A 27,662-nucleotide genomic window follows, 5' to 3' on the forward strand; every position below is an offset into this window, starting at 1 on the left:
GATTACAATCAGTGATTTAAATCAATCCACCTTGTAGTTTAGGAGACATCCTTTCAGGGTTAGTATTTTATTGTAGATAGAGCTGATGGTGCCGCCTCTAGTTAGACATGGCAGGATTCGATTTAAATCATTTGTCAATAAACACTGATTCCACAAATCCATGAAAATATATCCATCAATGACAATTGGCGAGCACAGCATCCATCATACCCACAAGGATCTGATGTCACTGGCCTTGGAGCCATGCAGGGAGCCCTCTGCAGCCCCACTGTCATGGTTTTGCTCACTCACTCATGGCCAGCAGTGCAGGGGCCACCCCCAGGCAAAAGCCATTCAAAAGTGGGGTGGCCTCTCCCATGCCAAAGTGCTTGTCCCTCGTCCCTCCTTGTGGCCCCTGGCTGGGGGTCCCTGCTCTGCTGGGCCAGGACCCTGGCCTCTCCAACACCCAGGTGTCTCAGGCCCCTTGCAGCATCACTGTAAGCACTGCTCTAACACTAACCCCTCCCCTTATTTTACTGCAACTGTAAAAATTAAAATAGTTAATAAAAAATGCTTAAAATAATCAACATTAAGCATAAGAATTATAAAAAATAAAAATCCAGGTGTGCCGAACCTACCTATAATTAAGGTAGCCAGACAGTTCCCATTATAAAGCTCTTGTATTCAGCAGCTTATACTTTCCCAAACGTCAGCCACTCAGGTTGACATTTCCCATGCTGGGTTTATACCTCAAGGCCGAATATTTTAAGAAAGTATCAGCTAAAACGGTTCAGCCATTTCAGAGAATGAGATTACGGAAAAAAAAATTTTTTTAATTTTTTTAAAAGGCTTAAAAAATTTTGAAATCCATTTTGTTGAGACGCTCTAGTGTCTTCGTGCTTTTGGAGCAAGGGCTCAAAATATGGAAGGTGGTCACCCTGGTATAACAACTTTTTGTGGTCCCATATACATATCCCCAAATTATGAATATCTGAAAATTCACATCTGCTCAGCAGACTTGTTAGAGTTTGTCAGCTAAATTCTCCAAAGAGTGTCTGCACTCAGCATGCTCCATCCTTGGAGTGCAAGGGATGATGAGTACTTTTCCAGTAAATGGTTCCCCCTGAACTAAGATGAGAGATTGTCAGTTCTCGGCCCAAAATGCCTCCTCTCCTCACTCTGCTGGCACCCAGGCCTTGAATACAAATGAGTTAGAAATGGTAGGGAAGGAGAGGAAAGGGGGCTCAGAAGGGTGTGTAGATAGGAGCAGAGAGGCTGGGGAAGCAACAGGAAACATTAATTCTGGCATATCCTAACTTCTGAGTGCTTGATTTTGTAACCTTTATGTTATTTTAAGAGTTTTTTGGATGCAATAATCTTATAGAAAGGCTAATGATGTCCATTGGATGCGATGATATCAAAACATTAATAGAGTAACAAATACTTTGCACTTATGTAGCTCTTCCCAAAAATCTGAGCACATTATCATCCCTATTTTACAGAAGGGGTATTGAGGCACAGAGAAGAAACGTAATTTGTCTAAGCTGTACAACAGCTGCTAGTGAACTACTATGGGAGAGGAAAGAGCTGATAGCGTCCAGCACGGCCACATGGCAGATGGAAGAAGAGAACCCTTACACCAAGGAAGGAGTTCCATTACTGGATTCACTAAATATCTTAAATGACAGACATGACAACATGGGGATCCGAAAACAACTTATCAGTAGGTAGCTCCACCATCTCCTCACTTTTTTTTTTTTTTTGCTTTAAATACTAGATCTACATTTTAAAATAGCTGATATTTGTATATAGAGTAACACTCTCTCACACACACACACACACACACACACACACACACTCACTTATGCCTGCGAAGCATACGTATGGAACCATAACTACATACCTCACTGTAAGCAATAATATTGTACAAACAGTTCTCTTAACTGAAGCAGACGTTAAGCATGAATTAGGAGTGCTTCGAGCTAGGGAAAGTAGCTTCCATGTGAATGAATTTTTTTGTGGACATACTCAGAGGCTGATCCTCCACTGCTTTACACCTTGGGTAGTAATCTTTGCCAGCAGTAATCTATACCAATACAAAGTTGGTATGAAACTATCATTTTGATTTGTTAGTGTTTTACATCACAGTGCACAGATGTAAATGTCTGCACAAAGTGCAAGATGGTAGAAAATGAGGGTGAGAAAGTTTAAAGTGGACTGACAGCAGGTTGCTGAACAGGAATTAAAGCTTACTGGGCTAGTTATATTTATTCATTTAAATATTTGTTTATGTAATGGTTGAATGGTAGTAATGCCACAGCGGTTTTTCCACAGAATATACATGTAGTATATGAAAGGATACTCTGGAAGTTTGAGATGGTCTATTTTGTTATATATTCTTAGAACTGTAATTAAAGGAACACAGGTTAGCAAAGGACTCTGAGAGGCAAGAATCCTTATATGAAGTACTGGGTTTGGGGATTAAAATAAATTTGATTAAGCTACAAAATAGGAAAAAAACCGAGATTAAAGGAGGCAAGGAGTAAGATGAAGAGTATTGGTCAGTGAAAGAGGTGGAGGGGCCTCAGGAAAAGAAAGCTTGAGGTTGAGGCTACCAATATAAACCTGCACTTCAATATAACTTTACCAGACAGTTTTAGTTGGAGATATTATTCTTTACTTGTTGTGTATTGTCACTAACAGAAACAGCTTCTGGGTTACACCCTAGAAGGGATTATATTTCAGTAATGAGCATGTGGTCTTTCTCCATCCATCCTCCCTTCACAGGCCTGTTATTGGAGAGCTTCCCTAAAACAACCTTGGATATGTGGTGGTACGTTAAAAAGGAGGGCAATGGATTTTTGGAAGACCTGCTGCAAAAATACTGTAAGATACGGTTTTCACAGTTTCAAAGGGAAATTATTTTGGATTAACTGACATAATAAAACAAGTGTCTAGCCCTCTGTTTCAACTGTAATAATTTTTCTATCAATTTATAAAATTTTCAAGAAGTGCCACCAGTAAGATTGATGGTAATAGCGTTCAGTTTAGCGGAAAGCCAAAACAAAGTACTCTATCCTTCTACAGTTTGTACGTTCAACTCAAGCTTGTTTTAGCAGGAGCTGTGTGTGCTTGTAGCCATTGCCTTCTGTTTTCTCCTTTGTTTCTCAAAACAAGAAAATGCATCCAGATTTTCCCCTCCCTTGTCTGGGAAACAGGAAATAGCAGTTAGATAGATCCAAAAGTCTCTCCCACACAGACTCAGCAGGGAAAAGGTGGAGTTTGGCACCATTAAGGTTTGTTCTTAAAATGAAGGCTATTAATTATTTGAAGGTAAGCAACAGGATGGCTGGATTTACTGATGTTTACCCCTCGCTCTGCTACAGTTCTTAAATTATTTATATTTCATGTAATCCTACTTACAAATTTAAAGCTCATTTCATCTGAAAAAATACTACTTTTGCTTGAATTTTCAGCGTTTGACTCATCTGTATGAATTTCTCCATCACTCACATATAAAAGGGGCAAAAAGCAGTATGGTTTTGAGTTTTGATCCATTACACTGGGCTAACATATCAAAACATCATATGCCCAACAGAATGTCTCAGGCCCAGTTTGGACCACCACTATATAGCATTTACACAGCAATCTTCATTTTTTTTAAACCACTGTACAAACTAACTAGTCATTAACACTCCTGTGAGAAAGGTGACAAAACATTATCATTCCCATTTTACAAACGAGCCCATGCTGTTTTAGTCCTAGAGAATACATCAGACAACAAGTGGACATGACATTTATTTCTAGGGACTACATCTGATCCTAGAAACAAAAATCTATCTTAAAGAATGGTGAACCACAGAAATGCTACTCGGACAAACCGTAATATGTTCTCTCTAGAAGGATGTCAATAACGTTCTTACAGAAACTGCTATCCTTCAACCCTTCTAGACACATACTTTCAAATTAATCACCACCTAAATACCAGGAATTTCTGAGCCTGAAATATGCAGCTTCAAAGTCAAATTAACCAGAAGGCAAATTCTCCTTTGGAGTAACTGTATTGAGGAACAGGTTTGAAAGATGTGCAAACAAACTACCTATGGTCATCTCAGGATTCCCCATTAGCAGAAAATCTGAAGAGTTTGACAAAAACACTGCTTCCACAGCTCAACCGTGGGGGTTTTCTGTTTGCTTCAGTCAAAAGTGCAGATGCTGGTTGGAAGAAACATTGTAGAGAATCTTTTAGATCTTTAACTACATTAGATAAAAACCTGCCCTAAGAAAGCTTCCAAAAACCGCTCCAACATATTTTAAAAACTGATTCAACATGCAGGGTTTTACCCTGCATTGTATACAGAGCACAATTTGGCTTTAAGAGTTATTTATACACAATCTAGATTAGCCAAGAGTAGAAACTCAGATCCAAGACTCCTTTACGGTTCTCACATATACCTGACACTGGCTGAATAACCAAGGATGCCCCTTTCACAGACCATGCCTCCTGTGTTCAGGACATTTTAAATATCATCAACAGTCCAAAGGGTTACTAAAAGCTAGTATACCTGTTCCAGTCTTGCAAAGTTTTCAACAATTGAAAATGGGTCCAGATGGGAAGGAAGAGATATGAACTTCCACAACTGTCCTACATTCAAAAGCAAATACTAATAATCCTAGTTATCATAACGAGGAGTAATATTTTTAAAGTAGTGTTAGCTCTTATTTAAACAAGGAAGAGTTAGCAGATGTGCCCTCTGCCAGTTGGCATTGAGGAGGCACACCATACCACAACACATCAGGCCTGACACACTCATTGCCCCAACACACCGTTGTAATAATCTGTATCTAAAAGGTGTCATGTAAATTATCACATGCAGACTGGTAACACGCTGGTCATTAATAATACTGTGTGATGTATGCATGGGCAGTATAAAAAGAATTATAGATGTGTGCTGGAAATATGTTCTTAAAAGTCGTTTTGCAAGCAGTGCAGAAGCCCAATCTGTCCTAGACAAAGGAATACTTTGCCTGTTTTTCTGTGTCTCCAATCAAAACTGAGCCAGGAAATACCTCAGAGGACAAGTACATCTACATAGAAAGTAAACAAAGCAATGGAGTTAAGTGGGCGGGAGGAAAACCACTAAATGATCATGATTGGGTAACAGAGCCTGCATCCCCAAGAAGCCTTCCTGGCTCTTAAACACAGACACCGTACACTTTGGGAAATATAAACAGAAATAGAAAGCCATTTTGGCTTCCATCTCCTGGAGAAAAAAGAGGGAGCAGTGACCTTTGAGCTCATGAAAAGTAGATTCTCTTGGCCCAAAAACCAAGAGAATCTGGAACTGACTACAGATGAGAAACCTGCTTCGACACAGATTGTAACTTACTGAAATTTAAGTTTTAGTCACCAGAAAGCATGTTTGGTTTTCTTTTACTTGTAATTTTATCTGTGTCTTCTGTTTTTACTTATTACCACTTAAATATCTGTTCTTTGGTAATGAACTTATTCTTGTCCAATTATAAAACCCTCTCAGTGCCGTGTATTAAACTGAAGGGTGAAGTCCTCAGCTAAACTAAAAGGCTGGTGTGTGCTCTGTCTCTTTGGAGGCAGTGAACAACTTCTCTGAGTATCCAACAAGAGGGGCAGGACACTGCAAGGAAGATGATTTGGGGAAAATTCAGGACTGGAAGGGTTGCAAGGATTAGTCAGGCTGGTGAAAGCCATGGTGAGGCCATTGTGCGGCAAGCACGTTGCTAGTGTCAGAGCCAAAAGCACAGAAGCAACAGGGTTACAGGCAAGCGGTGACAGGAACCCTACTGGTCTGAAGAAGCCCCAAAGCATCATAGTGTCTCGAGAGAGGTGCAGGGTTGTGAAAGTACTAAATGAGAATTAACTGACCCGTCACCCAGGACTAAGAAATACAACTGACTCCAAAGCAATAAAACATTCATGCACCTATGAAAAGGAGTCAGAATTCAATGCAATGGAAATCTTAAAACTGCTGGGGACCACCTAAGACATGACTAGTATTGGTATCACCTGTTCATCAGCCTCTTTCCAGCCCTTCTGCTGTGCTCCCCCAGGGGAAAATGAAGAAAAGCACATCTTTGTTTTAGCTGAGCTAGAGGCAGTGTGAAATTACTGATATTACATCCTGCACTGTGGCAAGAGAGAGGATGGCTGAGAAGCAGAAGAGAAATCATTAATAGACTTGCATCTGTATTTTCCTTTCGTGGCTTTAGTAGAAGAGCCTTGATAGACAGATTACAACAAAGCTCGATCTTTTAATATAGCAGGGAGGCAAAGATGCTGCAACTTATACCCCAGTTAACTGTACAACATGGGATCCAGTGTGAGTAGAGGGGAAGTGAGTTGTTATATTGTTTCAGTTAAACACCTGAATTCACTGAAAAACTACTGAACAAGTTAAAAAGTTAAAGTCTTAGTATATCATCTGAAGAGAAGTAAAGAAACTGTCCTTGGTCTGTTCAGTGTTTACATATCAAGTGATTACATTTGGTATTCATGATCACTGGCATCGGAGAGAAGGCAGGAATCTTAGTAGGGTTAATTTGTTGCCTCTACTTTCCTTAGATAATTATAATTTAGGACTTTGGTCATTCTGGTGTACACCAACAGGTAAATTAAATACTCAGTTTTAATGGGCACTCTTCCACCTTTGCATATGCATTACCCTGGCTATAAGCCTTTTCCCTTCTCCCCACAATGCTCTCCACTGTGCAGGTTACTAGAGGTGGTGTGAAGTCAACAACTGGAAATGTCTAGGCTGGAATTTAGTGATAATTTATCTCCATTACCCTATCCTGAACCAAGCTTGAAATGGTAAGTACCTATTTGAAAATAAAACCCCAGCCCTCATCAGAGCATTTTAATTGGTTTAGATTTGGCATTAAAATATAGATGACTGCTTTCTAGACGATGCACCATTGCATTGTTTACATACAAAAGAACACTGAAAGATTTCCAGGTACAACATGTACTTGCTAGGGGGGAAAAAAATGATAAAAGGGACAGAACACATTAACACAGACTTGAGAATTCCTGGGATACCATGAGCTGCGGCTGTGAACCCAATTTCTGTTTCTGGAACCTTTTTAAATTAAGTCTACGTTAGAGTTATTGGTAGGTTGTGTACAGTTAATATATTAGAAAGAATAATCCACGTAAAATATGATCACTGATTTATAATATTCCCGAAGGATGGGAGTGAAAGCTGGGGGAGAGTGACTAAAGCCCAACAAGATTAAGAGGTCTACTAAAGATAAAGATGAGCATCTTTCCATCTTGTGTCCTGATTCTTTCATTTTTTAACAGACTGTACAGTTTGCCTTTAACACAAGTAAGTTTTCCATTTAACAGACAAAAATCTTTAATTTGTTTTAAACAAAGTCTAGCACTAAAGGATTACCATTCCTGACCTATGTTACAGTATAAGTCTATATTACATGCTCTGCTGATCTGAATAATTGGCTGATCAAAAGGGTATTAAAGACTATTTGATCATTAAAAAACATACAGTTCAAGTCACCATGAAGAAGGGCCAGTTTCAAATCCACTTTGTCAAACAGTTTTGTTAATACCACACTACAATTTGCAGAGCAAGTCCTAGTGAAATCTCATACTTAGGGGCTTGAAGTTTATATGTCACATATTGAAAGGGGACGTTATCCACTTCTGAGTTATGGTAGCTGCCCATTTCTCAAGTAAACAAGCAATGCCAGTACACTGTGGAAACATTCCAAACCATGAACAAGAAACAACCCTTCAGTAACATGACTGTCGGCAGTCATCCCACCGCAATCCCAAATCAGAGTGCACTTTGTTCATGATTTAGGTGGTCAGTTTCCTAATCTAGAATTCCATCCCCAATAGCTCTCTCTGTCACCATCTTCGTACCAGCTTTCCCATCTTTGTGCCATCTGCAAAACCCCTTGCCCTTGCTGGCTCTCTTTAGGCAGCTTCAGATGGCCCCACACCTCTTTCCACTGCCAGCTACAGGCTCCCTTCCCTCATTCTGAAGGCCTTACTCCTGGCTTCAGATACCCTTATGGCCCCTGAAGACTCCTTTTGTTACAACCCAGTCAATAATAATCATACCTAGCAACACTTATGATTATGAGGTAAGTGGTAGCTTCTAGCCCTTATCTGGAGGGACTTACTTCAGCCAATTCAATTTTGTGAAGTGTTAAGATGCTATTCAATCAGGCCAGAGCCAATGTGGATGCTTTTTTAACTAAGCAATTTTTTAACTAAGCAAATGTGGATCCACCTGAGATGGATCATGAATTTAAGCCTAAGATTTTGTCACAGATATTTTTAGTAAAAGTTATGGACAGGTCATGGGCAACAAAGAAAAATTCACAGAAGCCTATGGGGAATCAGAGCTGTGGGATCCCTCCACGGCAGCTGGGAGCTGCTCGGGGCCCCCCACCACCCACGGGATGAAGTCACGGAGGTCTCTGGAAGAAACATGGATTCTGTGACCTCTGTGACAAAATCGTAGACTTAATCATGATAGGTTTAAAGAATCTCAGGTGGTTGTCAACCATACACACACAGTCTACAGCCTATGAAGTACATTTTATAATGGTCATGGGTAGAGTCAGCCCTTGGGTACGGCGAATCGGGGCGACCGCTCCAGGCCCCATGCTTTGGGGGCCCCCGTGGGCTGGTATGATGGATTCATCACTTCTGCCCCAGGCCCTACACTCCCCTAGGGACAGCTCTGGTCATGGGGCAGCACCAGGATACATAATGGCAGTGTGAGTGTGTGGTGGTGGTGGAAAATCAGTTGCTGGATTTCAGAACTCACTTTAGCACAGAAGATACTATTCTTTCAAACCATAAATCTCCTCTCCATGTTAACGTTTCCTATTGTCTTGCTGTGACCTGGTGCACACTTCTCTTTCCTTAAGCAAACACACATACCTCTCCAACTCAAAATCCCTTTCAAACTTTGTGCACATGTTCACACACTGAATACTCTGCAACAACTTGGCTCTTTTCACCTAACTGGGAGGCAAGGAAAGAGTGTGATACAGGAAAAATTCCAATTTTTTGGAAAAGGAAGCTTCACTGTGCTGGGAAAAATGATGCTAGGATCATTTAGGCAGATCTCACTGAGCTCTACTCTGCAATCAGAGTTTCTTCAAACTGCATAGATTTGGATCGATATGCAAAACTGCCTGATTCTACTTAAACACGCTTAACCCTGGATCTAAAATTGCTTAGTTAAAAAAGCATTTTATTGCCAGCATTTCAGTACAGCATTATGTACAACCCACACCATTCATTTGTAATTGGACTATAATGAGTTGAGGTCACAATTCGCTACTGTACTGAAAATGGAAAAGCACCTCCCCAAACTCTGCTAACTCCGGCCCATTAATAAGTATGAAATGGGCACAAATGGCCATTGTTGACCAGGAAACAAACAAGGTTCCCTTCAGCCTGAGTCACTCAACACTCAGTGAGCAGTGCTGGCATTTCACCTTAGCTTATGTCTTTTTGCCATTAAAACCACTTCCTTTAAAAGTCTTCAAAAAAATGTTTCCTAATATAGCGAAACATCTATGGTAGCCACATTCATTGTTGCCCCCCGTTCTGACCTTCTACACAAGGTCTAGAAGAGATTAATTTTGGGAGCCAACAAAATGTTTACATCAGCAGAAGGAGTCAGTTAATCACAAGTTACTCTTAACCGTTCCCTCTTCTTTGCCCCGACCCCAAAAAGCAGTGCATTGCCTCTTTAAGGTTCTGATTTGTAACTAAAGGCTCCAATGAAGTGAGCCGTAGCTCACGAAAGCTTATGCTCAAATAAATTTGTTAGTCTCTAAGGTGCCACAAGTCCTCCTTTTCTTTTTTTAAAGGCTCTTGATTACGCAAGCTCAACTCTTAGCCCTTTCCAACTGTTAGTGAGCAAGGGAGACTGGGAAGAAACAAGCCCTATAAAAGCAAAAGCCATACTACTAGGCTGTTGGGCCAACTCAGTTGGAAACAGGGCATCGCTGCACAGAAGGTCATTTCCATATGAATATCAACAGGCTCTCACTGCACTCATTCTTGTGATGAGCCACGATTTCTGGATTGTTAAACACGCACTGCAGGGGAAAAAAAGTTTAAACCAAGCAGAAAACTCAACAAGACAGGTAGAGAAGTGACAAGTTGGCTGCATACCATACAATGGAAACATACATAAACAAAGCAGTGACTCTGCTTAGCTGCTTGTGACTGAAGCTGCCTTACACACACTTCTTCTGAAAGCAGCCACCAATGATCAGAGACCTCCGACCACACGCTGTATTGAAAGGCACAAGCAAGCATTTCCAGGCACAAGAGAAATCAAAGTGGTCTTGTCAAATATAGTGCTGGAGAGAGAAAATAAAGTAACTCTGGTGTCTCAGCTGTTTGAATTTACAACAAAGCCACCTGACACAGCAGGCTGAACAAAGATTTTTCAAGAGCGTAAAATGAAGGTTAATCAGCAACCGAGGAGCTAATTGACCGGTTAACCACAAACACTGCATTTTCAAGGCTTCATCCTGCCTGCCCCCTCAATGCAGCATCACCCAGCATTCCTTTTCCTCTTACCAGGGGCTCGTAATACATACCAACCAGCATTAACTTAGTAGCAAGAAGTCAAATCTGAGACCTACTGAAAATAAAACTGTCATAACTAAATTAAATTAAATAAGACCCTTTTAGTGCAATGCTCCAATTACACAAAACAGATTAGAAGTTCTATAACAGACTAAGCGGTCCTATAACAGACCAAGAGGAGACCGAGAAAGCCCACAAGCTCTTGCACACTCACTACAGAAAAACAATGGAAAGTTCCCTTCTGTGATATATATTTTTTTCATTTCTGGGAAATAGCCTATCTAAAATCTTCACCCTGTACCAGCAATGTCTGCCTTAAAGTATAGACCATATGATGTGCTGCAAGATTTTCATTGCCATGAGTTTGGGATGACCATCAAGCATGAATTGCAGAGTGCACTGTTCAGACCAGCCTTAAGACTCTGCACAGGCTTTGCACCTCTGTAACCATGTCGGTTTAGAAACTGACGTAGCCCACATCTACATTGCAAACTTTTCTCCAAATAGCTATGCTGGTCAGGGATGTGATGAGGCAGACAAACACAGCTGTGCCAGCAAAAGCCCCTAGCACAGACATAGCTTAAGCCAGCAAAACTGTGTTTTTGATGATACAGCTTTTTGTGCTAGGGGGGTGGGGGTTGGCTGGAGAGGGAAGGGATGCCTGGAATATGCAATGCCAGCAAAAGCACGGTTTTGTTAGTATAAACTGCGTCCACACCACTGGAAGCTCTTTGCTAGCACAGTATTGTAGAGCTATATCAGTAAAATCTTTCAAGAGTTGACTAGTTAAAACGGTACTACCCCATAGCGTGGACAGTTATACTGGCACCTTTATAAATAGTGGTACAAAAAAAAAATAAAAAACAACGGAATAGACCAGCCCTTAATGATTTAAGGAAACCAATGAGTAAGCAAGCCCAACACACCATTATTTTCAGAGTATACGTTCACTCTAGGTGGGTCGGGAGTCTGTGTTCCCCAGCATCCATGCCTGGTCGTATATCCTGCTATAATTAAACAAGCAGGAGGACTTACAATACACATGAGGAAGGAGAGGCAGAATAAATAAAGCTAGAGATTTCCCAGGCCTCTTGTGCAAGAAGAAAGATTCTGACTAGCATGGAGAGGGTATCAGGGAAAAAAAATACTGAAAAACACAGCACCTGCGAACAGAATAAGTTAATGCACTGGTGCATTTTTCATTGCCAATAAGTACAACACTAAGCAAATAAAAAAGCAGAGTTCGGATGACCGCAAAAGCACACAATTTGTAAAAGGAAAATATGCAAGGCAAAGAAATATGGGCAACATATTGCAAACCAGCATTTCAGCAGTAAAGCTGACTTCACAGAAGTGCCAAGATGATGCTGGCAGCTGTAAGGCTCTGCTTCATTCTTGGCAGAATTAAGACAAGCATCCTCAGGAAGGATCCTTTGACAAATTCACTGAACTAGACTTCATTGCCTACATAAAAGATCTGCCCTCCTGTTGCCCACAACCCCAATTTTACTTTTTACAAATACACACCACATACACACACAGGTCCACAACACTCCTGTAATACCAGTTCAGTGAAAACCCTAGAGCCATGTATTTATAAGCAAGCTTATGTCTACTTAGGAAAGATTCCAGTTCACAGCTATGGTTCTGCCCACAATTAATGACAAAGTGCAGCAGGATATGTGAGAAGTCTGGAGGGAGCAGGAGCTATCATTTAAGTATATTATATTTAATAGCATTCAAAGGTCTTATTCCAGGCACTTCAACCAAATAATTCTTCCATCAACCTAGCTACTGCGTCCTGAGGGGGTAGATTAACTACAGCAATAGAAAAACCCCTTTTGCTGCTGTAGCATCTGTAGCGTAGACCAGGCCTCTATTTTACTACACCTTCATGGTTTTAGACAGCTTAGGATGGTTTGTATGAAATTTCTAAAGAGGTATTAAAAATCTTTCACCTCTAATAAGAGGCAGTGAAGGACAGAAAAGATGGGACAAGTTGTATTTTAACTAGTGTTAGCCGGTTGAGTTGAGCCAGCCCCTGACCATCCATAGCATGAGACAAGTTCCCAAGTTGATTCAAACCTGGGTTTGAAGTTTCAGCACAAAAAGATACCAAGGTCAGCCAGTAGTGCCTAGATTTCCAGGATTATACAAGCTCACGCAACAATACAATGACATGTCACTTAATGCAGTGTCCCTTCCTAAAATCAAATCTCCACTGCTCATGCCGTAGACCAATTCAGAGACGACATTAACTAAACATGTATCATCAAGGCATGGAAATTCTAGTTTAGCTGTTGGAGAAGAGGGAATAGGGTTATGATGTAGTATTTATAGAGGTCTTTGGATGTTTGTTGATTAGAACTTTAACATTAAGAACTGCTGTACCAACACTCATCAACTTATTCATGCATAAAAAAAATTAAAAGAAAGCCAAAGTGAAAAGAATTACTACACATTGTACATGAGAAAAATTCTGCCTCGTGACTTGCTGAAGACAGAAATGGGTTGAATAATTATCGGTTTACCTTCTTAGCACCAAATAATAAGATCTGGAACTTGATTAACCAATCATATCACAATTGCATCCTGAGCAGCTGTAGCAGAGTTTAATGCAGTCTATTATTTACCTCTAACGAACAAGTTGGCATATCCCCAGACATTTATTTGCATCAGACAGTAATGAAGTTAGAGATGAAGAAAACAGCTATTCTCCCCTTTGGAATGTTCTATTTAAGAGAAATCTGATGCACTTTTGAAGTTTATAGTCATAATGGAAAGATTTGTGGGTATTTCTGATTAAAACAGAATGTATGTGACTTAGCATACAGGTCAAATCTTTACACTAAACTCCACAGAAGTCAGTATCTGCTCACTAAATTCAGAAACTGTTGCAAGTTAGGCTAATTTTGTTTTAAAAATATAATCTGTTCAAAACATTTAGAGGTACAGTATATACAGGAAACTGCAACCAAACTGTATTTTTGTTTTAAGGTTAACGTTTCAACAAAATTCGAGCCCCCTTCCCCTCCCCCCAGTAAATGATATACACAGCATTTTATTTAGTTTTAACCAACAGCTATTCATTACAAAAATTAAGTATCTATTTCAATGTCTAGATTCAAAGAAATCAACTGACCTTACATCAAAAGTTAATTCACATTATATCAGTTATACTTGACAACCATACCGACATTTTATTCAATCAGTTTTACACCATCCTGGGTACTCCAGTCATTCAGGATATTTTGAGTGGGGTGATGGAACTGCAGATTGTGGGGGTTCTTTGAACATTCTGAATACGTTTGGATACGCTCATCTGGCTGTAAAGTCCCCCTTGTAGTTAGAAAACATGCAACATTCTGTGCACAGAGTTGAAAATAGATACCTCAGTGTACTAGGTACTGCCTGCTGTTCGCAGTCATTTGACATAGCAGAAAAATGGCTTTTAAAAAAAAAAAGATTGAGGCTAACAGCCCTCATTTACCATATCACATTCCAGCATGCAGACCTTTACAGTTTGCCTTCCAAAGCAGCCTAAACCACAGGTCTGTCAATGCACCTGACAAACAGAACATGGCCTTCCAAACTGAAGTGTGCAACGATCCGGAGCAAATCTTTCTGCTAACACACTAGAAGTGTTAGCTGAACACGAAAATAATATTTTCTTTAAAGCTCTGTTTCCTTTACATGGTGTTATTTCCCAGACCTGAAGAGCTCTGTGTAGCCAGAAAGCTTGTCTCTCTCACCAACAGAAGCTGGTCCAATAAAAGATTTTACCTCACTCACCTTCTCTCTCAAATAGCCCTTGTTTTTGTGAGTCTTTCACACAGCAACCAGCAACAGGGGGGAGAGATTTTTTTGTTTGTTTGAAACAGAGAAAAATTTTTAAACACATTTGACAGGGTGACTTGGGCAGTTTGAAGTATCTGAAGCTCTAACTTTGCTTGTTAGCAAACAGCACTTATTTGCTACAAAACAAAGATTAAACTTTTCAAATAATGATGCTCCCTCTAAAGGGAACATAGTCAACTTGAAATTTAGTTTAAAAACTAAATTTAATCTCATAACTAAACAAAGACAAAAAATTAAACTTCATCCTTCCCCCAAAGAGAGACTTCCTAAAGCTTTGTACCTTTAACTGAGCAGCTTCCTTCAACCCTCAGAGACACTGCCCCACCCCTCGTCTAGATGTACACACCTTAAAACAAAGCTGACTAAAAATGCTAAATAAAAATTTAACTAAGCTGCATGTTATATATTTGGACATCTACCTTTGGGGTTTTTTTTTGTTTTGTTTTGTTTTAAGACAAAACACAGATTTTTGTTGCAGTTTTACATATCCTATCACCAGAAAAAAAGGTTTTGATTTTTGTGCAGATTTAATGGCAGAGTCAAAGGAGTAAATATGTATGCAGTCTATTTCTTACCTGCTCAATGTGTATGACCCATTCCTCTTAAGCCTCATGCTTGTGGATAGAAATCTTAGGAAAAAATCCAGAATGATGGTTTGTCCTCTATTTAGACAGAACAGAGGCACCTGTTTGTTGGTAGGTCTTTCTTTTGTTAATCAAGGGATCTCTTTCCTGTTTCTCTGAGTCATCAATTGGGAACAATGAGAAATAGCCAACAGAGCCAATTAGCAGGAAGCGCAGAGGAAGTCAGCCCAGGCAAACAAGAGCCTTGAAGTGTAAAATACCTCACCCTTCCCTGAAAAGTCATAAAGCCTCGCTTTCAAAAGAGAAGCAGAAATTTGACAATTGGATAGGAAGATTAAAAAGAGTTGTATGGTACCCCACCAGATACAAATTTCAAGGGAAAAAGCTTTTGGAATAATGTAGTTTATTGTTGGGATTCCTCTTCTTCCAGTTAGTCAAAACAGCTTCAAATAGTCTCTCTTCCTCTTGCTATGACTTATTACTCAAATATTCATCACAACCTCAAAAATACAAGGTAATTCAGCAACAAGCCAGAGTAATAGTGTCCATGTTCCTTTAAAGTCATAAAAAAAAATCAAGCTGAAGACAGCTGTGTGGAGGGGGACACATGATAATTACAAAATATTTAAAAAGGTTTATTTTTTGTAGGAGGCTAGTTTGAAACAAGCAGCTCCGAAGTCACACTTGCACACTGCAGAGGAAATTATCTTCCAGCAGCCCAGTCCTGGGCAATCTGCCCTGCATAAATCACAGGATCTACAGTGTCTCTGATTAGGTTGCTTTGCTTCCCTTCCTATTCAACCCACCCTTCTGTGACAGCTATGAACTATACAGCTGCCCTGTGTGACTCCTGGAATAGTGTCGGTTAAATAAATTGAAAATAAATTTCCCTAGATATTTGTTATTTTACCACCTGTGAAAGGATCAAGATGTTATGACACAAATGGTGAAAGTTACATGCTTTCCCCACAAATACTGTAAGCTTGGAAAATATTTTGTACTAAATAGCGAAGTAAGAACGACTGGAACCCTTTTAATTTCTTCATTACAGCTAGAAAACGGCATACATATGTGGGAGGGTGGAATCTTTATTCTTGCTAGGGAGAGACCTGGAATAGTTTTGCCACTTGAGAGGTTTCTCAAACTCATTAACATTAAAAATATATCTCACACATGACTTTTTATCTGCTGTACCAGTAACAGTAGCAAACTCTTCCGGCTATTTCTCCAGAAGCAACTATATGACCAGTTTCCAAATTGTTATTTTAACTGACACTATTACGAAGAGCTCTGTGGAGCTCAAAAGCTTGTCTCTTTTGCTAACAGAAGTTGGTCAAGTAAAAGACCCTTCCCTGGTCTCTCTCAGTATTACAAAAATTGCATTTCATAATGCACTTAATGAGAATCACCAGATGACAATGTATGCGTCTATGCAGACATAGGGGAGATCCTCACCAGTCATAAGGTATGTGGTTCCACCCAATAACCTCATGCCTTAAATGTGCAAGGGTACCTCCACCCTGTCATGTAAGCCTGGAGTCAGTAGAACTCTAGTTAGACTCTGCGTTTGTTAACCTAGGGCTGAGTGTCCACATTCATTTGTAACCCCAGATTTGGAATTTTTGAATCCTGGGTCCCAACCTGGGGTTCCAGCATCTACACAACATTATGGGGGCCCAAGTCCAACCACCCATATCCCAGACTTCCTAGCCCTACAAAAAATGTGGCTGCTCTAGCCCTTCATGCGTGGTGTACTATCGGAAAAACTTGACTGTCCACAAAATTTGACTGTCCAGAGGACAAAGTCAACCCACGCGATTATAGAATATTTTTGGCAGACTCCCAGGGCCCTAGTCCAGTGGGGCTGCATCTACACTGCAAAGCAATAGGGCTGGAGCCTGGGGTCCCGGCTTGACTTAGGCTTGGACTCTATCTCCTGGGACCTTGGGTTAGCATGAGATGTGTGCAGACAGAGGAGGGGTTAGGCTTGAGCCTGAGTTCAAACCCTGGGTTTATAGTTCGGTGTAGACATACAGAGGAGTGGGCAAGACTATGTAATGAGCAGGAGTGTCAGCTCAATGGCGTTTGTCACTGCACGAGGAATTTCCTCTTGCATACATGTTAGTGCAAAAACTTTAAATTAAAAATTCACATACAAGTTATGGCGGAGAAGAGGAGATACATAGGGGGCATTAACGGTTTTACTTTACAAATACTATTTTCCTTTCTCTCATTCCCTCCTCTGCCTTGACATATCAAGTGTTCTGTTGTGCTATAAGTTGTTCTGATATACATACTTTATACAGCAGCCACCTGTTTTAACTGACTCAAGTCAGCTGTTTTAAATAACAACTTGTGATGGTGAAAGTATGTACAGAACTATGGTAAGAGAGGATGACAACATTTTACACTTCAAATCTATTTGAATTAATTTTCATTTTAAAACAAATGAAAATTTGTAGAATAACCATTGTACTGTTTATCGGAATAAATTAGCTCCATCTCACTCGACTGCACTAAACATCATAAAAAATGTACGCAAAAGAATACTCTAACAAATAGAGGCTACGGTAGCTTTTTTAAATGTTGTATGCCTGCGTTTCTCAAACTGGGATCCATGGACCCCTAGGGGTCTGCAAGAATACTCCAAGGGGTCCACAAGCACTGCTGATCAACTCCTCCCACTCCCTCCCAGCATCTCCTGCACACCAGAGAACAGCTGCAGGAGGTGCTGGGAGGGAGGAGGAGGAGCGGGGATGGGGCACCTTGGGGGGGGGGGCAGGAAGAGATGGGGCAGGGGTGGAGCCTTGGGAGAAGGGGTGGAGTGGGGGAAGGGCCCGGGATTGAGCAGGAGGACTTGAGAGTCGGCCAAAAATTTTAAATCAAAATGTGGGTCCGCGGGTTGCTATCGTCTAAGAACTGCTGCTGTATGCCAGTACCTCCATGGCACCGAGGTTGACATTTAGCACTCCAAACACTTGTAGAGGAGCACTTACTTTCTTATTACTCTTCAGTTGTATTTCACTGAAGGAAATTTCCCAACAATGAAACCAGTCGGATACTAAAACAGCTAGATCTATTTAAAGGAGCAGTTATAAAATTAAAAGGTCAGTACTATGGGGTACAGATTTCACCTCAATCTCTCCATCCTCCCAAGTCATATAGGAGTCTAGATATGTTCCCCCTACACGGGGTATGGTATCTGTTCTGATTACCAGCTTTTCTGGATCTAACATCAGGGGCTGTTGATATCAAGAATGAATTTAGGCTCGTCTACACTGGCACTTTACAGCACTACAACTTTCTCGGGCTACACCTCTCGTGGAGGTGGTTTTTCTTAGAGCGCTGGGAGACCTCTCTCCCAGCGCTCTGCCATGACTACACAAGCCACGTTAAAGTGCTGCCCTGGCAGCGCTTTAGTGTTGCCAGTGTAGACTAGCCCCAAGAGATACAAACACTGGATCTGAGCCAAGATCTTCATATACCAATTTGCTGCAATTGTTGGCTGGAGGCGAAGTGAGAATTGTGCCAGGTATCCACACATCGGACCACCTAGCCCAGGAGCTGATTGAGAGACTCTTAAGAGAGGTGTGCTAATGTTTGACTAATCAGACACCATCTCAGTAAGTATCTTTTGAAACACAGACAGTCTGGGGTGATACCTTTGATGCTGGAGTTTGACGACTGTAATAGTCCCTTCACTTGTTCACTCAAAACCATATTTCTGAAGGCTTTTAATGACGGTTGATGGGCCCTGTGTAACACGAAAAGGTTGTCGAGGTTTTTTTGTATTCAGATTTGGCACGTGTGCTCGCGTGCAGGGTTTAGCATTTCATTTTCTAAAGACATAAGTGTCTATGAAGTCAGACTCTCATTTGTGCTTAAAGGATTAAATTTAGTTGAGAGTCTGAGGTATCTTGCTCAAAGCTAGAGTTTTAGAGATTTCTCCTTTTTAGAGGAGAGACTCTTATGAGAGGTTTTAAGACTATGTGTTGTTCCTTTCACAGCTGATTCTGAGCAATATCCTTCACAAGTCCTTGGTCCAAACCCCTGAGAGAAAAAGAGGGGGGGGGTAGGAGACTACTGGAGAGACTGAAAGAACACCCTGCAGGTACGTATCCTGTTGGTCTCCCTAAGGAAAAGGGTAGCCACTTTCTGACTCCCTGTGGGATCTCCCTGGAATCGGGAAGTGGAAAGACAGGTCAGTCTTCCTCCCAGGGAAGGGGATGTTAATAATTTTACACCACACCCCCTGCTCCTGAGTCCAAGGTGAGTGGGAACTGAACGCACAGACTGTGAGTGAGCTTCAGCCATTGGAGACAAGTGACTCACTAGCATCAGAAAAGTCACAGGAGCTGACACTTTTCATGATTGTTGAGAACTTGCAAGTTAAAAAAAAAAGCTTGCAGGAAGAGGATGTTTTGTGGCCATCTCCACAATCTTAACATGGATCTTACCTATATGCTAGCTGGGAGCAGGAATTTCTTCCTTTGAATTGCTACAAGGGAACTTTGCCTGCTGTCAGGATTTGGTGAATAGAGTTTCCATGTGGCCTGCTCTACCATCTCAGCATAGGCCTCACCCACACTCACTGGCAGGCAATTTTACTGTGGTCCACTTAATTGTCTTGGCACAGACCTCTGCCCACATCCAAGCTGAAAGCTGGTTTCCTCCAGCCTGCTGTCTGCCAGCCATTTGAAGGGGAAAGGGGAGTTAATGATGTCCTTCAGACCTGCCTCAAAGCCTACAGGGTTTTCCCCCCCCCCCCCCCCTCTTCCCCTTTTAGTTCTACTTCACTATTTTTTTCCTCAAAATTGCCAAGGAAGAAACTGAGGCAATTTAGTTAATCTTTCAAAAAAAAAAAAAGCTGTGAAAGCTCTGCCATACCGGGTGACCCGGAGTTTGCTGTGTGCCCCAGCTGGCAGAGAAAGCTAGGAAGTCCCTCCTGATGCGCAGTCCTAAGCCCAGGCTCAGAGCAAAGATCTGGTCCTCTGCCAGCTGTCATGACAACAGGAAACACCTCACTGAGAAGAATGACATGGAGAGGATGGAGAACTGACTAAACACTGCACATATAACCAACCAGTTGGAGATAACGAGAGGCCTGAAGGGTTTTGGGCGCATGCTAATTTGCACCAGCAGTAACAATACATGGAGTTGGAGGTGACTTTAGTTCGGATGACTATTAAAAACCACTGTACAATACCATACTGTAAGATGTTAGGAGAAAGATCAGAAAGGTTTACCCCAAAATGGACATTTTTTAGCTGTTCCTTAACTTCTCTATGCATGCACATTTAAAGTAAGCTACCCACAGATTTTTATGAGCCTTTTGTTTTCACTAGCTATCTCACTACTTTAAAAATAAGTTTTAGCATTCCATTGCAGCAACCAGCTGCTGGCGATTCCAAAAACTCTACTCCTGCTGAAATCTATCAATGCTCTTTTCTCTTTCACACCCTCCCCCAGGCTCTTCTGGGGATTACAGAAGCACAAGGGTATGCGTTCTTTAATATCTCCATCTGAAAGCTATTATAGGAAACCAGCAGCTAAATATAAAATGCCCAATCAGAATCAGAGCTAACCATGTTGATGCTGAAGTCCCCGAGTGCTATCAAGGTCAAAGTACCTGCCACAAAAAAGACCCCAGTGGTCAGTATAACAGTTCTTAAAATTAACGGGCTCTGCTAGTCCACTCTTGGTACATGAAAGAGATGCTGCTTCAGTTTTCAGAGCTAAGCATTCTTTACCAGATTAGTTAAGAAATATCATCCTGTAGATCTGGTGTCTGGACTGGTATAGAAGATAAAAGATAAAGCTTTGCATCCATGGTTCAGGAGGGTTATCATGGCTGTGAAAGCCATTACGTGACATGTCCAATATAAAATAGGCCACAGAGTGCATTCAGAGTCTTATTTATCTACACTACTTTTAAGGGAAGAACTTTTTAAACTAAATACAATGGGCATTCCTGATTGAAGGTAAAGAGGCCATCAACACTGAAAAGCTTACTGCAAGTGCTTCAGAATAAGCAAGGACAGTGTCCAATGAAGCAAAGGAACTGAAATAATACAGAGTGCTCTGCCTGGAAATAGAAAAGGGTGGGTCCACACTAACCCAGGGATAAAAGCCACGATTTTATAAATTTAGAAGAAAACCACCCAAAAAAGGTCTCATTTCAGAGCTTAACTCAAACAAAACTAGATTTAACAGCCTTTTATCATCATTTGCCGAATCATTTTTAACAGGCATCTGCCCATGCACAGGAAAGAACTAATTTTCAACATGGGCCAAACCGTACCAAATAAATAACTAAATACATAAAACTGCTTCGATCCCACACTTTTTGCAGCATACTGAGGGCAGGTTCGTGAGTGAATGAACACAGGCAGCTTCCTTTTTTTGGAGGGAATGTCATGAAGAGTTAAGTAAGGCAAAATTTAATGTCAGAGCTGAAGCATACTTAACATTGCTTAGAATGAGGCTGACTTTGCTTGCAACTTTATACCTAAAAGCACACAACAAGCAGCTAGCTGGACCTGAACACAGATTCTACCCTGCTGAAAAGAGGCTACACAGAGTTAACACAAGACACTAAAGAGAATCTTTCACATTTTTGGGCTAGATGTGAAAAAAGTTACTGTGCTTCACAAGGACTGGTGATGTAATTGGGCATGTTAACAGGAGCTTATGCACGTATCTGTAATAAGTAGCTGAAAATTAACTGCATGAAGACACCTATTCAGGTCAGCACCCAAGATTATGACTAAGGAAGCATGTTCATAAAATGCTGTAAATAGAAAAAAACATGGGAAGACTGATTTTTATATTTTAATTTTGTGCAAAAGAAGGAAGCAGGTAATTTAGAGCAGGCACTGCCCCTTCAGTCCAACAACAGGAAGCAACTGTATGACTTGCCAAACTGCTCCACCCAAGTTTTCCCAGTTGGTATAAGAGTCTTTGCTGCAAAATTTAGCCAGTGATACTATCCAGGAGGAGGAAAGTCTGGAAGAACTGCAGAGGGAGAAAGAAAAGGAGGACTTGTGGCACCTTAGAGACTAACAAATTTATTTGAGCATAAGCTTTCGTGAGCTACAGCTCAAGTGAGCTGTAGCTCACGAAAGCTTATGCTCAAATAAATTTGTTAGTCTCTAAGGTGCCACAAGTCCTCCTTTTCTTTTTGCGAATACAGACTAACAGCTGCTACTCTGAAACCTGCAGAGGGAGAGTGAGAGACAGATTTCTGAGAATGAGACTTCAGCTAAAAAAAGCCAGGCCAAGACAATCACTTAGGAAACCCTGGAGGTTATAAACCCAGTGGAAAAACACTAGGAAGTTTTGGATTACACAACATTATAACTTGATCTGGTTTTTATTTTTATTTTTTTGTGTGTGTGTGTTTAATTTAGCTAAGCGCTCTCACTACTAGGTTGGTAAAATCTGCCCAACTGTACTTCAACAAAAAAGTTTGAAACTGATATTAAAAAATTAAATCTAGAACTTTCAGTAGAAATAGTACACAGATTCTCAACCCAGAGAGAGGGTGGGGTCTTTGTGCGTGCATGTGTTTGTTTTTTAAACACTAATAGAGACCCTTTAGAGAGTAAAGGGAGAGAAATGTCAACAAGGAGGCTGTAATGTTGATCAAAATAAAGCTTAAATCTGAAACAAAGTTAGACAATGCATATGGATAATGTGTTTATTTTATAATACACTTAATGCAATATAACATTAATATTAGCAGAACAATCCCTGTAGACATTACACATTACAGTCTAATAGTAATTAAAAACATCACTTTTTAAATATATACACATTAAAATGGAGGGAACCCTCGCCTCTAATTCATTGCCCTTTCAACTTTTTCTTGGCTTGACAAACTTTTCACCCTCAGCCCCCCGCCCATTAGCACTACTGCAGCCAGAAGAGATTCTCCACTTCTTCCCTTCCTCTACCTATGGGAAGGAATTCACAACAGCCCTAGACTCAGACCTCCAACAGAACCACAGCTGCTTATTCCCACACCCCAACACGTGAAGAGACCAAGTGAAGGAGTCACTGAAGTGGTATTGGATAAACCAACTAGATAGGAGATACACCCACCTTAAAGGTTTCATATTTGGACCTATGTTGGACAGATGAAAAGAAATTAAGCTTCCCCTAGATCAGCAAAGTGGCCCATGTGCAGCCCCCTAGTCAGGTATGCCAAAACTGATGAGCACAGATCTTTCTGCCCCAAATGTTTGTTTGGGGAGATGAAAGGAGGATCAACTGTCAGCATAATTCACGTTCAGCAGAGGCAAGGTCAACCTACAACTAAGTTCTGCACCACTCAGGCGAAAAATCTGGGAATTCTGAACCAGTTTCAGATACATTTACAAATGGAGATTGTGATGGAATACACCCCTGTATTCACACTCTCCACACTACTGTAGTAAACTTTGTACAAAGTGTAAGGTATCATTTGAAAACTCAACTTGCTGGTCAGTATTGTCCTGGTAAAATGTGTGGGGCAACACTGTATGTGAAGTTATAAGATTCCCCCTGTATGATGTTATTAACACATGTCTCAAACCCCACAGCATCGCTAGGCAGAAGTCAGGTCTGCTCTAAACAAAGTAAGGAATGTGTGTTTGCCTGAATTTGCATTTAAGCAGTAAACAGAGTCATCAAGCAAGGAAGGAAAACAAAGGAAGTCCAAACAGGTGTAAAAAAACCCACCAGAGAATATCCTTCCACTTAGATTCTTTGTTTCCTGGGTCTCAGATGAAAAATTATTTTCAAGAGGGGGACTGAAACTATAAAAAGGAGGACAACCACCAAAAGACAACCCTCTCTGTCCTCCTGCCCATTGCTTTCTTGGCACCTAAGACGACAAAAGGAAACAGCCATTGTACTTTGGGAGAAAGGGTCCTGACCTGAAAGTTTTGGTGTCAGTAATCTGCTCGAGCATGTGATGAGAAAGGTTGCTTTGCAACTGAGATAGTTTCTTAAGTAGATGCTAGTAAGTATTTTATCTTTATTTTTCTTGTAACCATTTCTGACTTGTATGCCTCAATACTTGTACTCACTTAAAATCTCTCTTTGTAGTTATTAAACCTTTTTTACTGTTTTATCTAATCCAGTGAGTTTAAATTGAAGTATCTGGGTAACTATTTAAGGTAATAAACTGGCATATTATTCCCTCAAAGGAATTAACAGACTTAATATATATTTGTACAGTCCAGGAGAGGGCTGGGCAGTACAGGACATACATTTCTGAGGGAAGATCTGGGACTGGGGGAGCATTGGGGTCACCCTACAGTATAACCCAGGCTGGGAGAGCCAGGACATAGCTGGCAAGCTGCAGTTACATACAGACATTCAGGGTGTAGCTTACACACTGGAAGGCTGTTTTTGAGAGGCCCAGGTGGGAACTACTTCAGCAAGGCATTGTAAGGCACTCACAATTGCAGGGCAGGGTGATATCCCCACCCACAGTAGTCCAAATTCTACCCCGATATGTCACAGAGGTTTAATTAAATTAAATACAAAAATGAACACAAGTGAATACAATTAATACAGTAATCAGTTTATTTTATGGTACACCGCACTATGTTTATGAAAGTGGCATTTTGTATTGAAAAATGTATAACTGCCTTGTAGAAACTACAAGGGGGGGACTAGATACCTGCGGACCAAATGGTTGGGGCTTTTGGCAGTTCAGTGGACAGTTTGAAATTGGGGAGTAAGCACATTAATAGGGTGTTTCTGCAAAGTTTATCAGCAGTGGCACAGTTAACATGGACATTTCAAATCATCTTTAAGTTTCAGAGTCAAATAACCACTCAGATGAATGGGGACAATTCAACCCTTTCAGAACCACTGCTGCAAACTTCCTGCAAACTCAGACAGAAAACATTACATCAGTTAAATCTGAACATGTGAACAGAACTGTTTCTTCAGAACAGTAAGGAATAGAAGGTTGTTTTTTTTTATTCTGGAGCGTAAATCTGCAGCAAGGGAAGCGTTCTGCAGCCATGCAATACTCTGGGCCCTAACCACAGGGAATTACAAGTCAGAAGAGTCTTATCTCCCAAAGTATTTTATGCCCTTGTATATGTGTCCACATACACAGTGCGAACTGTGCCCCTAACAGAACACTTTCACCCAAGATAACTGCAATTTCACCCACTAATACAGCAATAAACTAAAAGGCATGTTTAGCCTTGAATGATTATGCTTCTATAAAAAGTGTCTCCTTTTCACTGTTAGGTCTTCACTACATTAAGATTTGCACTGGTTTAACTACATTAGTAGTTTCTTAACATAGTCAGGGCCGAATATTTGGCTGACAAGAAGAGCAATGTTGTACTGACTACATTTATCTAAACATAAGAATTAATCTTGGACATGTCTATTTGTCCCTTCCTTCCCCCCCATTCCCCAATTTCTGTAGGCTATTTTAAGAGCCTTGCTTTTTAGGATACTATTGTAGATTTTGATTGTTTCTTTGCTTGCCACTGTTCCCTTTGCTTTCACATTATAGAACCCTGTAGCCTTATATGTGGATGCATCACTCTCATGTCAGCCTTTTTAAGAACTGCAAGAAGACTTAATATAGCAAAGTCATTTTCTCAGCTTAAAACGTAGAAAGAAAAAAAAGCACCACCATTAGTTGCAAGAACAGACATTGCTGAGTCCAAAAAACTAAAATAAAATAAGGTAAAAGAATCTGCTTAGCGTCTTCAGTGCATCGAAGAAAAACACATTTGTATGCCTTCCCAGGACAAAAATTGGTTTCTGTTTCTGGAGGAAAATCTGACACATTCATTTTTTACCACCACACAGCAGCACTTCATTCCTTTTCTTGCTCAAAGATAAAATCAAACTTGAATAAAAACACAAAAATGCAAGGTCTCCAATATAAAGATATTTGAGCATGAGCTTTCGTGAGCCACAGCTCACTTCATCAGATGAAGTGAGCTGTGGCTCACGAAAGCTCATGCTCAAATAAATTGGTTAGTCTCTAAGGTGCCACAAGTACTCCTTTTCTTTTTGCGAATACAGACTAACACGGCTGTTCCTCTGAAACCTGTCAATATAAAGATAGGTGACAGCAGCAATAGATATAGTGAAATCAGCTGCTGAAGCATTTCTGTATAGTTCCAGAGGACATTTCTCACCTGCAGTGATCCTGCACCCATGGCAGCTATTCTAAAATCAGCAGTCCATTTGACATGGTATTCAGTAATAAGCTTGAGCAGCCACATAACTGATGGCTTGTCTATATGAAAGGCATATGAACAGTTAGTCTGCAGTAAGATGGGGTGTAAGACTGCCTTGCACTAGCCTGCCCCACTCCAGCTGTCCATGTGGATCCCGCTGCTGCTATAGGGAACTTTTAGTGTAGTGTGCTTTGATCTATCCCCTTTCAAAGGCACTAACCATTTGTAGAGATCAACACTGAAGTCAATCACATTTGAGCCTCTGCCACCAAAATAATTCTTATCCCGGAGTCACATAAGAGATTTGATTTCTTAAAGCAACTTGGAGCTATTTAACAGAGAAGCACTTAGAGGTCCCAATCAAGACTGGAACACAAAGACACTGTCCTGACCCCAAAGAATTTACAATCATGAGGAAATCTTGGCACTATATCCATGAAATTTAAGCCATTTAGCTGAACACAGACAGTTGACTATAGTGTTATTTGTGATTTCCGTTAAAGCTTTTCAATAAACACAGATGTGAAAATCTGAGATCAAGTTTGTAGAAATTGACCCTTGCAACTGTGTGTCGGGGGGGGGGAGGAGAAGAGAAGTGACTGCAAGATTGTACTTCCTAGAGCTTTTAAGCACACTAGCATACTATTCCTTTTCATGCCACTAGATCAAAGGTGTTACGGTTCTTCCTAACCAGTTGTGTACAGTTGCCAGACTCCTTAAAAAAACTAAATATTGTTTAATCATAATAGCAGAAATAAACCATTTAGTGAAAAAGGATTTTAAAAAAAAAGACAGCCTATACATGTCTAACTTACCTAAAACTCTACACTAATACGAAAGTGGTCTAGCTTTTTCAGATTCCCCAGCGTGTGCCAGCGTCCGTCTTGTTTCTCCAAACAGCTCCCGAACGGCTGCCTTTTCTCTTGAGAGCGCACCTTGACATTCAGCCTTTGGTTGCGTCAGTTCCCACGCTTTGACCCTGCTTGTCAAAAACTAGACGAGGAGGCTCAGGAGGTCAGGCCAGAGGACTCAAAGCCAATGGCTCTGCCACTGTCTCTTAAAACCCATGAAGTGTTTGCTAAGCAGTAGGTCTTACATTCCTGCTAATTTTTTTTTGCCTTACAGCCTGCTGTTAAACTAAACCAATATATTAATACAGTAAACATCTCAATAACCGGGTCAACAAACAGTATTCATAAATCACAGACCCACATCCATCACAAAGAGCAAGTGTCCAACTGCTCCCACTAAGAATCGATACAAAAAATAAGCCTGGCTAAACAAGTAGAATGATCAGTCATTCATCTGTACCAATCCTGAATGGAAGATGAAATCCTTTTTATAGAAACACCTAATTGACAATGCAAACTTGGCAGGCCCTGGTTCTTTCAAGTAAATACACAGAGAGAA

At 40.7% G+C, this 27,662-nt stretch overlaps 1 protein-coding gene across 8 annotated transcripts in view; it reads right to left on the minus strand.

Annotated features, from left to right (window-relative positions):
* MOB2 (MOB kinase activator 2) overlaps positions 1-27,662 on the minus strand; it is a 164,542-nt gene that overhangs the window by 58,584 nt on the left and 78,296 nt on the right. Inside the window, exon 1 of one of the 8 annotated variants that reach the window (XM_048852910.2) lies at positions 15,037-15,141. The exons of the other annotated variants lie outside the window; for them this stretch is intronic. Coding sequence (XP_048708867.1) covers positions 15,037-15,074 — 38 coding nt within the window. The 5' untranslated portion in view covers positions 15,075-15,141. Of the gene's footprint in view, positions 1-15,036; positions 15,142-27,662 lie in introns of those variants that run through there. 8 annotated transcript variants of the gene reach the window in all.

Source organism: Caretta caretta, chromosome 6 (genome assembly GCF_965140235.1).
Source record: "Caretta caretta isolate rCarCar2 chromosome 6, rCarCar1.hap1, whole genome shotgun sequence".
Classification (NCBI taxonomy): Eukaryota; Metazoa; Chordata; order Testudines; family Cheloniidae; genus Caretta; species Caretta caretta.